We start from the raw sequence: 13,428 nt of genomic DNA, 5'->3' as shown, positions 1-13,428 counted from the left end.
GGAAATCCCAGGGTCTTGGGAGGTCAGTGAAGGGTGACAGCTCTTCCTGTCACCTGAGAGATGGTCACAAAGCCTTGTACAGGGAGGGACAAAGGCGGTCTTAGGGAAAAAATACAAAGGCATTATGGCATGCCTACATATCTTATCAATAACCAGGTTATTGCACACAGGTCTCCCCAGCCTCTGTTCCTGTGTTCTGTTCATTTTGTTGACCTGCTGTAGGATCATACAGGGAATGAGCCTTTATCTCCTTAAAGAATTGAGATCTTGACCTGCTTTATCCATTTTACACAGCACCCAGTGCACTACCAGGCACTCTGGCAGCTAAGACCTAATCACCGTATAAATCAAGTAAATAAGTACCTGTCAACAGGTCATCAGGACTGGTGTTCCTCTTGGGCAAAGCTGTGTTCATGGAGGTCAATGCAGCAAAATGGCCCAAGACCTTCAAGGCTGAGTGTTTTACAATAGTTCCTCACAAAGGCTCTTTTGCAGGGGGGACAAACCCACCCTGCCAGTTCCTATCTCCCACTCATTCTGTAGACAAGCCCACCAAAATATTTTGGTGCTTCTGTTGATTTTTTTTAGTGGTATAAAAAAATAAAGTATTTAATGATAAGGATATGTTAACGATCACAGATTCCAAATAAAGGACTTGTGAGTTTTGCTTCCAGTTTTAAAATGGATGGTTTCTGAATAGGCACTTCCATTCAGAAAGTGAAAATATTGAGGGAAATTCTAAGACAAAACAGCATTTCTATCATACTGTTTAACCTCAGTAATGAATGGCAAATGCCATTCTGATCTTGGCACTGGAGTCTTAGTGGCAACCAAGGATTTTTTTTCCCATTATTCTAGTGTCAGAACATCCTACTGACATGTGAGTGTATAGGATAATGAAAAGGTCATTAATTCAACTTAGATCAATTTTGATTAATCACCATGATTAACTAATAAGTTAGTAACTAGGAATTTAGTGTGAATTGGTGGAGAACCAAAAGGATAGGGAAAGAAATTGCCCACAAGGAAATTTAGTCTCTTTTTTACAGTTGAAAGGCAAATATGAGCTGAAACATTTTTTTTGAGTATATATAAAATTTCTGTGTCATAAAAAAAAAAATCAGAGTAACAAATGTGCAGCACTTTAATGTCAGATTTGACTGTCATTGGAACTGCTCACAAGTATTGTGGACAATCTAAATTATACTTCATTTTCTAAGTATGATATATAACCATTAGGATACTTTAGAAAGACACATCACTAGAACTTGGGCTGGAGAGGGAACAAAGGGAATATCTTTGGAAGGTCCAAGTGAGATTTTTTCAAGTGAATGCTATTCCAATACTTTGTGACAAACAGGAAGAGTGAGGTCTGTTATACATCTTTCACAGCCTATATATAAACCAGCCTCAAGAATATTTATCTGAACATATATATACAGATTTGTTTTCTTTTAATATTCTTAGAAAAGTAATATTTGCTTGATCTATGACACAATGAACATCTCTACAGGGAAAAATTACCATAGGCATAATAAAATACTCAAGAAGTCATAAAAGGTAACACGAGAGCAGTGTTTGGCCTTGGTAAAAGACATTTAGGATGGCTGTAATGTATGGATACAGCTTTGTTCAAGAAAGGAGTTGTGCATATTTAAAGGTACTTAAAAAGCTGGTCTTCTCCTTTCTTTGACATGGGATATGTTTCCTAATGGGATGAGTACAAGACCATGGGCACCATGCATCGCTAAAGGAAGGCTATGCTGATCTGTTTCACATGTCTGTGCTGCAATGATGGAAGAGTCTCTTCTAACCCCTATGGCTCGTAAATGAAAGAAATGTAGGATTCAGCATATCGGTGTTGAAGGACAATTTCAAGGACTCCATGTTTAATGAATTAATAGGATTCAGCTCCCCTTCTTCATCTGTCAGAACAGATTTTTATATTCTCTACAGAACTGAAATGGTGTAAAATACCTCAGGTCTACAGCCATGCTAAAATGCTGCTGTTGTGATAAACATTTAAAGCAAAGATTGCCAGTGTTACGTGGTATCCTTCTTGCTTAAAATCCTTCTGTGTGTGTTGTGGAATGGGTGACTTAAGCATCTATGGAGGGAAATAATTATGACTCCACTACCTATGACTGCATGTGTTCAAGGGCAGCTTTTTACAGACTCTGGGCAACAAGGTCCTCAGCAAACCAAGCTGGGTTTTTCCAGAGGCCAGTGGGTGACTCGAATGCTACTGATATTTACCTGCAGAGAGGTTTCACCCACCTGCAGACCCCATTTTCCAAGTGATGGTTACAATTGCTTGGGTGGCAGGACTTCTTGCCTGGCTCTGCTGCCACAGCTGCTTTTGCCCTCATTACTTCATGGTGATGGATATAGAAAGTTAGAAAAATGCAAGTAGAAAAGTTTTTAATATCTTCCAAGTGTGCAAATAAATGGCTATGTTTTTATGGGAACTCGTCTGAACTTTCTCAATGTCAGCTGTTGCATTCTAGGATAATTCAGCTGCTTTTACAAGAATGTCTTTGCTCATAACTAAAAGATAATTTACTATAAACAAGTGTACTATAAACAGAAAGAAAAAAAGATATGAAGAAAAATTGTTTCCTGGTTGTTCTGAGAAGAAATAGGCAAATTAAGGCTATGACTAGAAAATAAGTGAGTTTTCTATTAAAAATAATCTCTGTTATTTTAACTGTTATTTTATGAAGAACCAAATGGTTTCAGTGCTCCTAAATATTTAATGAGAAAAACCAATGATTTCTAGAAGTGTTGCTGTTTCCAATGGGAATAACCATAACTAATTCTCTTCTCTGCCCCCAAAGAGCAGATTTTGCATATTTTTCCTGAACTGACCACACTCATGAGCTGTGGAAAGACTAACGCCACCTTCTCAACAAAACTGTTTACATAAACTCTGACACCTCCCCCGGGCCCCAAATCAGTATTTTCTGGCTTCTACCCAGGCCTGGATGGGTAATGGCCTGGATATTTCATGATAAATTTCTCAAATACAATCACACAAATATGCACTGAAAGAGGGGGAACTCATCCCATTGCCTTCAGTAGGACTAAGAGCAAAATGAAGTGCAGAAGCAAGCGAGCTGACAGTTACTATTTCTGTGATGCCTCCTTCTGAAATCACATCTGTGAATCCTCTCAAAGCCACCCTGCAAAGAAAACTGATCAGTTTTCATTAAATCACTCTCTTAGTTTCTCTGAGTTGGAAAGTGCTCTGATGTTTGCTTTCCCTCATCATCCAAAGGTGAATATTCAGAGGTGAATAATCCTCGCTACTGCCGTCTCCCTGCGCTGGGGAGGGGTAGTCAGTGCAGCCAACAGGCAAGGGATAAGGGAAGAAAACTGATGCTTGGACATAACATAAAAGCTCCTCAGTATGGAAAATCAAAATCTGTTTTGATCTACAGAATTACTAAATTTCGTGGCTTGTATGATATCTCAGTGGAGATATTTGCTTCTCAGCATTTTTCTCATAACCACAAATCACACCCACAAATAAAAACTATCCCTTCAAAACCACTTCCTATTAGCAGAGCATACCTTATATTATAAAACTTGCAAGTAGACCAGTGTTGTACCATGAAGCCTATACAGGGTTTTTTTGTCTTTTTTTTTTCCCAGTGTAAAAATATACAATGCTACTGCTCATTTCCTGCAGTGTAAAGGTCCAACTGGTCCTTGCCTGCTGAAGGCTCCACTGCTACTGCCCTTTCATACCTCCCCAACCCAAACCACTGTGTTACCCCTCCTTATACCTGAAACCTCACAGCGTAATGTATTTTGTCTCCCATTTATAACAAACAAAGAATCTTTAGCTGGTGTAACGAGATACTGTCCAAATAATCCACTGTCTTTCATAATTCTGTTGTAGCTGCTCCAGGGCCAGTCTTTGGGTGTGATAGGGTCCTTTAAATTCTTCAGTACATTCATTATGCCTGTTGACAGCTCTACAAAAAGCACATCTGTCTGCAGATGTGAAGTAGCATATATATAGTACTGATTGCCTTCAGTGAAAGAGGGTTGAAACGTGACATCAGAAACGTGTATGTTTGTTTTTAAATCATAAATCAACTTGATTTCCCCTCGGACAGTTAGAGCCTGGACGCTGATCCTGCCGCTGCCTTGGTCGGCACTGACCAGGTAGCGCCCGTCGGGCGACACGTGGGGCGCGCCCGCCACGGCGCCATTGGGGCCGATGACGGTGTCGGTGACGCTGTCGATGATGAGCTGCAGCGGTGCCGAGCGCTTCCTCCTGCACTGCACGAAGTAGTAGCCACCCAGGTGTGTGTAGGCCATGGCCTGAGGCACGCAGCTGTAGGCTTGGAGGTCGATGGTCTTGATGTGGGTCACAGTTTCCAGGTCAATCTTGTGAACCGCTTGTTTTGTCTGGTTAAAAATGAAGCCAAACCTGAGACAGAAAACAAGACACTGACGTCACCTCTGGAGACATGGTGACATGCCTGAGCAAAGAGAAAAGTCAGCAGAACTGGGAACCTTTAATTCTGCGGGTTTTGGAAGCGTGTGCCATAATACTGTCTCTTGTTGTAAGAAATGTCTTGTGTTAGGGCTTCTAAAACATCCTAGAAGGAGGAATATATTTCAGTTCAAATTAGCAACCTGATCCTGGAAATTTGAATATGTGCTTAGCTTGTTTGAATCTTCAAGAGCCAAGATCTTATATTGGGAAGACCAATTTCTACAGAAATTATATCAAGGTTTGGGTGTTCAGTAGGCTAATACTGACCAGGTTTGCATTTAATCTGTCTGAGATGATGAAATTCAATATATACTCAAGCCTTCAATCTCAAAATAGAAAAGGATTCAAAATAAAGCATATTGATGCCAGGTTGGGGCCAGAGAGTAACTATATATAATAAATATAGCTGTGTACAATATAATGCATAACCACTGAATGAAGACCATATCTAATCTCATCTGTTAACTGACAGCACCAGAGGGAAGCTGTGGTGTGTGTTTTGTACCATGGTGCCTAGGAACCACTGCAGGAGGTGGCAAGGCTGCAGTGCAGAGCAGACTCTTAAATCCTGCCAGCCCAGGGAAGGTGTAAAACATTTCTTTAGAAACATAACCAGGGTGCCCTGAAGATAAGGGGTCTTTATTTTCTCTCTCAAGACAGGGCAAGAAACAGTGAGCAGAGGATAAATGTTCTGTAAAAGATATACGCTACAGCACATCTGACCTTTGCTGAAGATAAGAAAAGGTCAAGAATACCAAGAAAGGTTTCTGCTTAATTTGAGGGAGCCCTTAGCAACAGCCTGTTTATGTTCCCCTGGATTCACAGACACTGACTTAAAAAAACTAATTTTACATCGAGTATCTTTTCATCCATTCAATGCAGACAGAGGGAAATGAAGTGAGTGCTTAGTGTTATATCTCTTCCTCAAAAGATGTAAAATTGCCTTGTGAATGCTGAGGACAATATGCTTCTGTGCAGATAATACATATTTTGCTTGAAACACTAGGTTTATTTCTTTATTCTTAATCTATCTGTCAACGAGACACTCAGCAATAATTTCACTTCTACAGAATGAGCCAATGTAGTGTGTGATCCCATGAAAATCACTGGGCTAAGCCTTTCATTTCCCCATTATACTCATATCCATTAGAGACTTCAGAAAGTATCTGCAGTGGAAAGTTGTAGTGCACTGCGTGTGTGGAAATTGGATATGACACTTGTATTTCTCCTGGATGAATGCATTTTAAGTACACTTTAAAAAGTGCTTTCCCTTACAGCTTTTTTTTTTTTTCTCCAAGACTTTCTTAATACTTGGCCAAATGCCTGAAAAAGTTAAGAAATGTTTTTATCATAAACTTCCATTTAAAGAAATGGATCAGGACATATTTTATGTGCCCACAGTTGCAGAAGAGGCTCAGCCCTTGCATGAAATCTGTGATCTGAAATCTCAAAGTAAACCTTGCTCGTAGAGAGTTTTTAATAGACAACAGTCTACCCCTGGAACTAATAAAAATGGATAAATTTCTAGATACCCATCTAAAATAGGAGGCAGCTGAAATACATATGCAGGTGTATTTGCATACAAATATTATTTGGCTCATGGAAGAAATTGCTTAAATGTTCACCTTTCTGGAAAATGCTGATACTGCCATTTATTGTTTCTGAGTGGAGAATTTAGAACATCATCTCAATGAGTCTCATTAGCCTGCAAGTAATTATTTTTCTGTACTGAGGGTGAGAGAGAATGGACAAAGATCTGGCCCTGAAAAAATTCAACAGGAAATCAGGGACAACATTTGCATATGGAAAGCTACAGACTATAATCTATATTTATTATTTCAGCCAACTAATCACACTTAAGCAAAAAGAGAATTAAACAAACAAAAACGTGTAACTGTTCCACCTTGCTGTCTTTGAACCCAATTCTCACCTTCTCAGCTCAGGCTTTAACATTCAGCAGAGTCATCTACCTCCTGGCACTACTATTAGTCATAATGAAATTGTGAAAAAAAATGGAAATACGAAGTAGAGAGAAATTAAAAATGACAGCCATGAGGCATACATCATTATTTTGTGTTTCAGCAGGCAAAATTATTTATTTTGGAACAGACTCAACATACTCAAGTGTAACCCCTTCCCTCTCGGTGTTTCCTGCAGGAAACCTAAGGTGACTGTAAAGAGTTACATTATGTTTTTTGAGTGTTTAAATTAAACTATATAGAGGACAGAAGATGGTTAAACAGTTGTTATGTTATAACACGGAAAGAATAGTATAGATTGCTTTGCAGTTATCATCAATTTTGATTATGTTAATGGGAGGCTTCCTGTGCCTGCTGGGAAGCAGCCAGTATTACTCCAGGTTATTAGTATGTTAGTTACACAACCTCATTAACCACTACATCACATTAACATTCAAAACTGATGGTTCATGGAGGTGTTTTATTTATTTATTTATTTATTTTATGTGCAGCACATACAATTTTTCTGCTCCAGCCAAATCCAATACTTGAACAAGTTGGAAACAGGTGAAAGAAGCACACCTTATGCTTCAGCAGAGTACACTTTTGCCACTTCAAGCAATATATCCTTGACACAGGTTTCTGCCCAGATCTGTAACAGTTCTGTGGCAAGGAAGGTGATTTTTGGGCCATCAAATTCCTGGCACAAGTAAGCCAGGGCAGTGTGCCATAAGCTGCAGGGAGGGATGGCTGACTAAGGTGAGGTTTGAATGCCTGTGCATGGTCTAAGGGAAGTCCAGGATTGTTTCTTGCTGTTTTATTGATTAGCTGAATAACTGCTGGCAATTTCCTCAACCACTTCTCCATTTCATGTGTGGAAATGGGGATAAACATAGTTAAGATTCATGACAAATTCATTCATTCATTCATTCATTCATTCATTCATTCATCCATATCTGTTAAGTGCTTTAAGGTTATGAGAATAGAGCAGCATGGTCACCATTATTATTCATTAAAATAATTTCTCACCTAACATGATTAATAATAAGATTTGTAGGTGGTATAAAAAAATCATCCACTCCTTCAAAGGGTGTGTGGATAACATGTGGATCCTCCCCAGCACTCGCCTCTGGAATTACCTACAATAAACACACACAAGGTTGAGCACAGGATAAGCACTGGGTAAGGCAGAAAGGTAAACAGAGATTAGAGACATGCATGGTACCGAGTGGCTCTTTCAAGGGTGCAGCAGACTCAATTGATTAATGACTTCAAAACACTGTTTGGTGTAGTTGTCTTGAAAAGGTGTGCTAGCAAATAGTATTTGAGGCTTGACATTTGTAAGATAAGTACACAACTTGACTTTCATAAGCTGTTTACATCCCAAGAAAGAGCAGTCAAGCAGGAACTTGAGTAGTATGACAACACTAGGACCATAATAATTTATCCCTCACTGTCTAAAGTAAACATTTACTTCATGGTCATATTTATTAATCTCATTTAAATATACAGTGATAATTTACCAATGTGAAGGATCAAACTCACAGCAGTTAATTATCACTTTGAAAGAGAAAAACTGTTCATCTATCAATATAAAGTCCAGGGAGGAGTGCAAAAGCACCATTTGGCTCAGCCCTGATCCTGCCCTCCAGCAAAGCACAGATGTCCATGGACAGGGGAATTTGGCTTCTCCACTGCTCCAGAAAGGAAAAGTAAAAATTTTTAAAAATTAAAATGTTAAACACTCAAATTGTTTGCTGGGTTTAAGACGACTTTAGTCCATTCATTAGGACCTTCTGCTGCTCTAATCTGCAGCATTTGAATTTATGGCTACATAATTCATTAAAGACATGCTAAATCCCTAAAAGGTTTATTTCAGACAGCTGTTCTGGTCATGCCATTTCAATTTATTCCAATTAGATTGCTCAAGAAGGATGCCTACCCTAGCACAGTGCTTTCAAGAGACCAGACATTTGCTTTCAACAAGCCAGTAATGGCCAAACAACAGCATCCTGTTAGTTGGTTGCACAGGCAGTTTGATAAATCCCTGATTTCCAGAGATTGAGTGGAAATTTAGATCAACCTCTGCAACAGCATCTTCATTAAAAAAAGATATTTTATTGCATGTCTGTAACTGAACATGGCAGGTTTTAAGAAGGAACTCTACCCAATTAGTCACTACCCATCTTTTGGGAAAAAAGGTCAGAAGAAAGAAAGGATATGCTAATGCTGATGCTAATCTCATCTCTTTGTGTGTAACTGCACATCATACAGATAACAGAAAGGACTATCTCAGATCTGGAGCCTTCTAACAAGCTTCCAACTGTGCAGATGGTGTGTTCTTTCTAATAATGACATGATTGTGCCATCTCTCCTTTAATTACAGAAATTCTCACAGCTGGATGGAAGAAATTAAGTCAGAAAGGGTAAAAAGAGCCCATTTTGTCTCCCTATACCCTGTACAGGAAACTCACATCCCCAGGTGAGATAACTTGGTGCTGCTACCCTGGAAACCTTCATTTATATGCCTCAGTTTGGAGTTGGTATTTTTTCCTGAAACTGCTCATGATGAGTAGCTGGTCCAGCTACTTTATTATTGACAGTCAGCACCAGATAGAGCATGTGGATGGTAGGGATGGCTCCTCCCATCTTCATGGGGCAGTATCTCCAGCAGAAGCCTTGGGTAGCCCCACAATTAAAGCAGACTCCAATTTGTTGACTTTTAAATCAGAAAGCACAGCTCCCCTTCTTCTCTGACTGCTGGGGAATGCTGTAATGTAGACTTAGGAGCAAACACTTCTGGCAGAAGGAGTATTCACATGACACCTGTTTCCAGAAAGGTTGGGCAGCAAGTGCCAGAAAACAACTACCAGAGAATGGGATGTCTGGATGGATCAAATCAGATCCCTCAATTGGTGCCAACTCTGTCACACAACCTACATACAGCAGCAGAAAAATGCCCCACTAGATGACATTCTCCATGTTCTCTGTACTGTCAACAGAAGAGTAAATCTTTCAAAATGATCCAGAAGTGGAAGCTAATTAAGTTGTCCAAACTCATGTGCAATGCTGTGTCCCAATGTCTCTGTGGGTCTGGTGGTGTTGAGCATGGAGGAGTTCCAGGATATCACTGGCACCCCTGCTGTGGAATCACTAATGCCCAGTAACACAATTTGTCCCCAAGGTTTTAATTCTCCTGCTTTGCTTTTTTTTTTTTCATGCCCTAGAGAACCCCTTTTTGCATTTTACTGTGAGAGAATCACAGAATTGTTAAGGATGGGAAACCCTTCTAAGATCATTGAATCCAACTATTTACCCAGCACTGCCAAGCCCACCACTGAACAATGTCCCCAACTGCCACATCTACAGGACCTTTCAATCCTTCCAGGGACAGTGACTCCACCACTGCCCTTGGCATCCTGTTCCAGGGCTTGAGAAAGTTATTAGTGAAGAAAATTTTCCTAATATTTTCCTAATACTAATACAACCTAAACCTGCCCTGGCATAACTTTAAGCCATTTCCACTTGTCCTATCACTTGTTATATGGGAGAAGAGATTGATTTCTATCTGGCTTCAACCTCCCTTCAGGGAACTGCAGAGACTGAAAAGATTCCCCCTGAGCTTCCTCATCTGCTCCTTGTCAGACTTTTGCTCCAGACCCTTCCCCAGCTCTGTTGCCCTTCTCTGGACACATTCCAGCACCTCAATGTCTGTCTTGTAGTGAAAGCCCAAAACTGAACCCAGGATTTGAGGTGCCTCACCAGTGCTGCAGAGCACAGCAGTCTTTTCCTGCTCACAGCAAGCTGCCAGCCCTTGTTGTAAAACTTTATGGCACTTGGCTCTGTCACCAGTCTTAAAACAAAACAGACCTTGGCACAAAGCAGCCCTACTGTCAGCCTGTGGCACAGTCATTGCTCAAAAACAAATTAAATGGCAGGAAAAATATGGGAGGATGGACAGAAGAGGGATGAATAAAAGTCGCTGGATATACAAATGAAACAGCAGCTTTATATCCAGACCATTAAATGCTGTTAATTAGCTGCAACCCACCAGCCACCAGTGTGTTACCAGTGATGCTGAGCCCAGGAAGAGCAAAGGATCCAAAATGTAAAGACTTACCTGCAGTGTGGGTGATGATTGCCTCATGTTCCCCCAGCTGAGCACCCACACTTGGTCGTGAGACTTGTCGTAATGTAATTTGGTTGGTAATGGGTCCACATCCAAAGACTTAAAAAAAATCCAGAGAGTTATTTACACAGCGACCCAAATGCACGTGACAAATACTACATTAGTTCACTGCAGGCATTCTCATGCACCACTGTTATGTTCACTGTGCAGCTTTGCCTTCAAATCAAGGAGGGGGGGGGGATCAGCAGCAGTTGAAAAATTTGGCTGTTTGGTACCATTTTCTGGGTAGACATCACTCCATCTTCCATCTTATGTTGTTACTTATAGCCAGTAGATCAAGGGCCAATTTCTGTCTGAATTGTACCCACATCAGCTCGTTCTTTCCAAGCTGCTTATAACCCAGGTCAGGCAGCTAAGCCAGGAATTCATCCCTAGGTAGATTTACTGTAAGCTTGGCTGCAGATGCAGCCCTGAGACTGTGATCTACAACCTACAGAGTTTATTCCTGCCAGTGAGGTTAAAGAACAGTGACCCCCATGTGATCCAATTGGTGAAAGCTCCTTAGTGATCAGCAGATCTTTGCCCAGCAGATCCACTGGGCAAAGATCTGATTTTTTCATCCTATATCAAGTCTTTTGCCATCAGCGAATACTATGTTCACTTTTAAGTACCTGTATGGCTTTTTGAGTCTGGATATCAATTATTATTACTCTGTTCTGCTTTGGCTGTGTCACATAAATGTACTTGTCTCTGACATTGACTGCTGAAGCCCAGAGGCAGGACTGAGTGTCTTCATCTTCCACTCTAGGACAGATCTCCTCCTGATGGGTTAAAAAAGAGAAGGTTTAATTTTTACAAGTTCAGGGCCTGGAACAGCAAGAAGCTTAGCCTTTAAAACTGCAGGAAAAAATCCCTGGGGATGATCCATTAGTATGATATTTCTCCCCTTTCTTTCCTGGAAAACATGAAATAATTAATTTATCAGATATGACACTTCAACCTGGCTCTATGCAATAACATTAAACAGCTGGACCTCCTGCACATTTGTATTGAATGTAAATAACCGCAGAGTGTATGGATTGATCTTTTGAATCAACACTTGCAGTGCTGTCAACATCTATTAGCAACAGAAGTATCACTCTGTGCTTTGTAAATCACACAGTGATTTATATTAATTTAGTCACTGCTTTATATTTTTCATGAAGTCTTCATTTGCTGTGCAGGACAGCATGCTCTAAAACACCTGTGCTCAAGGAAACAGAAGCAAAACAAGCAGGATCCTACAGCTACAGAAACTGCCCCTGTTCAAAAGGAACCATATTCTGATGCTTTGTGCCAAATTCCCTTCACAGCCGTCTGATGCCATATTTTATCTCCGATCCTCCACTCACTGAGTCCCGTGCAGAACTGGTACAGCTACCCTGAGTTTGAAGAGTCACTTTTGGTTTCACCTACAACTCTCTGCATGTTTGCTACTCCTCATCACTCTTCCTTCTGTCAGGATGCTTTATTTGAAAGAGCATTTGTGTAGGACCAGGCTGTGGGAAGGAAATGGGGTAAAATGAACACATAAAAATTTCAGTGAGCACAACTGTTGATTTCAGACCTTGTGTTGGGTAATATTAAATAATGGCCTAACCTACCTAAGGGAAATGTGATTGGAGAGGCATCTGAGCTTGTTCAGGGAAAGAGGAGGTACAACAAAAAACAATGTCAACACTGTGTCTGTATTGGAGGAATAGAGTAGGAACAGAGTAGGAACAGAATAGAATAGAGTAGGAATAGAGTAGGAATAGAGTAGGAATAGAGTAGGAATAGAGTAGGAATAGAGTAGGAATAGAATAGAATAGAATAGAATAGAATAGAATAGAATAGAATAGAATAGAATAGAATAGAATAGAATAGAATAGAATAATCCAGAGTTGCAAGGGACCTGCACCATGTGCAACAATCATGGATAGAAAGCTGTCACCTCTAAATAGCACAGCTCTGCTGGCTGAGTGTCTTAGTGGAGACCATGAGTAAAAGTTGAAGATACAAGGCTCAATAACCTGTCTGCATTTTCATTTCTATTCCTCCAGCCAGGCTGGGAATCTATGCTACAAGCTAGAAGATGATGCAGATGCTCAGGCTTGGGCTTCCAGCAGGCATTCATGCAGATAGGCACCTGCCAGCCTCCACACTGCCCTCCTCATCCTCCGCTCCCACAACACAGCATCCACCCAAGCCAAGGGGAGCAGGGAAAGGTCACCAGTCTTTCTGCTACAGGGCTCAGCTGCAGCTGCTCCACCTGCTTTTGTGCCCTCTAATAGCAAATGAAGCAACCTTTTTTGTAGATCCACTCCTAAAGTTAGGCTGGTGTCACTGTCTATGTAGCAAACACTCAAGATAGTAAAAGGGAAGAGGGAGGAAAAAAAATGTGAATCCTCCCTAGATCAAGGGAAGGGTCCTTTGAAATCTGTAGGAATCCCTCAGAGCTGTCTCTGAAGAGCAGCCAAGTGATGTTAAAAATCCCTTACGCAAACCAGTGTGCTGACAATATTTCCTTAAGTGCCCTCTGTTTTCTTCTTTTCAATCTGTTTCTGCAGGACCACCTCTTCAATATTTACAGTTCTTCAGAAAAGAAACACAGGATTCTGTGTTTGTAAAGCTTAGGTGTGGCTTAATAGTATTAAGTCCATGGTAAGGACTAGCCTTGGGGTGAGCATCAGTCTGGACTTCTAAGGTATATTAAAATCTACTGTGACCCGTAGCAGCAGAGCTTGACCCAGCCTGCAGGGCTCATGACAGTGATTCTCCCATTTGATTCCTCTCAAAACTGAAATCAAGGC

The 13,428-nt window shown here is 40.6% G+C and overlaps 1 protein-coding gene across 5 annotated transcripts in view; it reads right to left on the bottom strand.

Moving 5' to 3' along the window:
- Positions 1–1,130: 1,130 nt before the first annotated feature.
- The window catches only part of FSTL4 (follistatin like 4), a 205,468-nt gene continuing 193,170 nt past the window's right edge, over positions 1,131–13,428 (bottom strand). For all 5 annotated transcript variants that reach the window (XM_005523495.3, XM_088063734.1, XM_088063735.1 and 2 more), the window contains 4 exons: positions 11,269–11,418; positions 10,589–10,696; positions 7,498–7,607; positions 1,131–4,441 (listed from right to left, as the gene is read on the bottom strand). In XM_005523495.3, the coding sequence (XP_005523552.1) occupies positions 3,745–4,441; positions 7,498–7,607; positions 10,589–10,696; positions 11,269–11,418 (1,065 nt within the window). In that variant the 3' untranslated portion in view covers positions 1,131–3,744. The remainder of the gene's footprint in view (positions 4,442–7,497; positions 7,608–10,588; positions 10,697–11,268; positions 11,419–13,428) is intronic.

Source organism: Pseudopodoces humilis, chromosome 17 (genome assembly GCF_049639895.1).
Source record: "Pseudopodoces humilis isolate 2021_Gansu_Grassland_sample_001 chromosome 17, ASM4963989v1, whole genome shotgun sequence".
Lineage (NCBI taxonomy): Eukaryota > Metazoa > Chordata > Aves > Passeriformes > Paridae > Pseudopodoces > Pseudopodoces humilis.
This window is presented reverse-complemented; position numbering and strand designations above follow the sequence as displayed.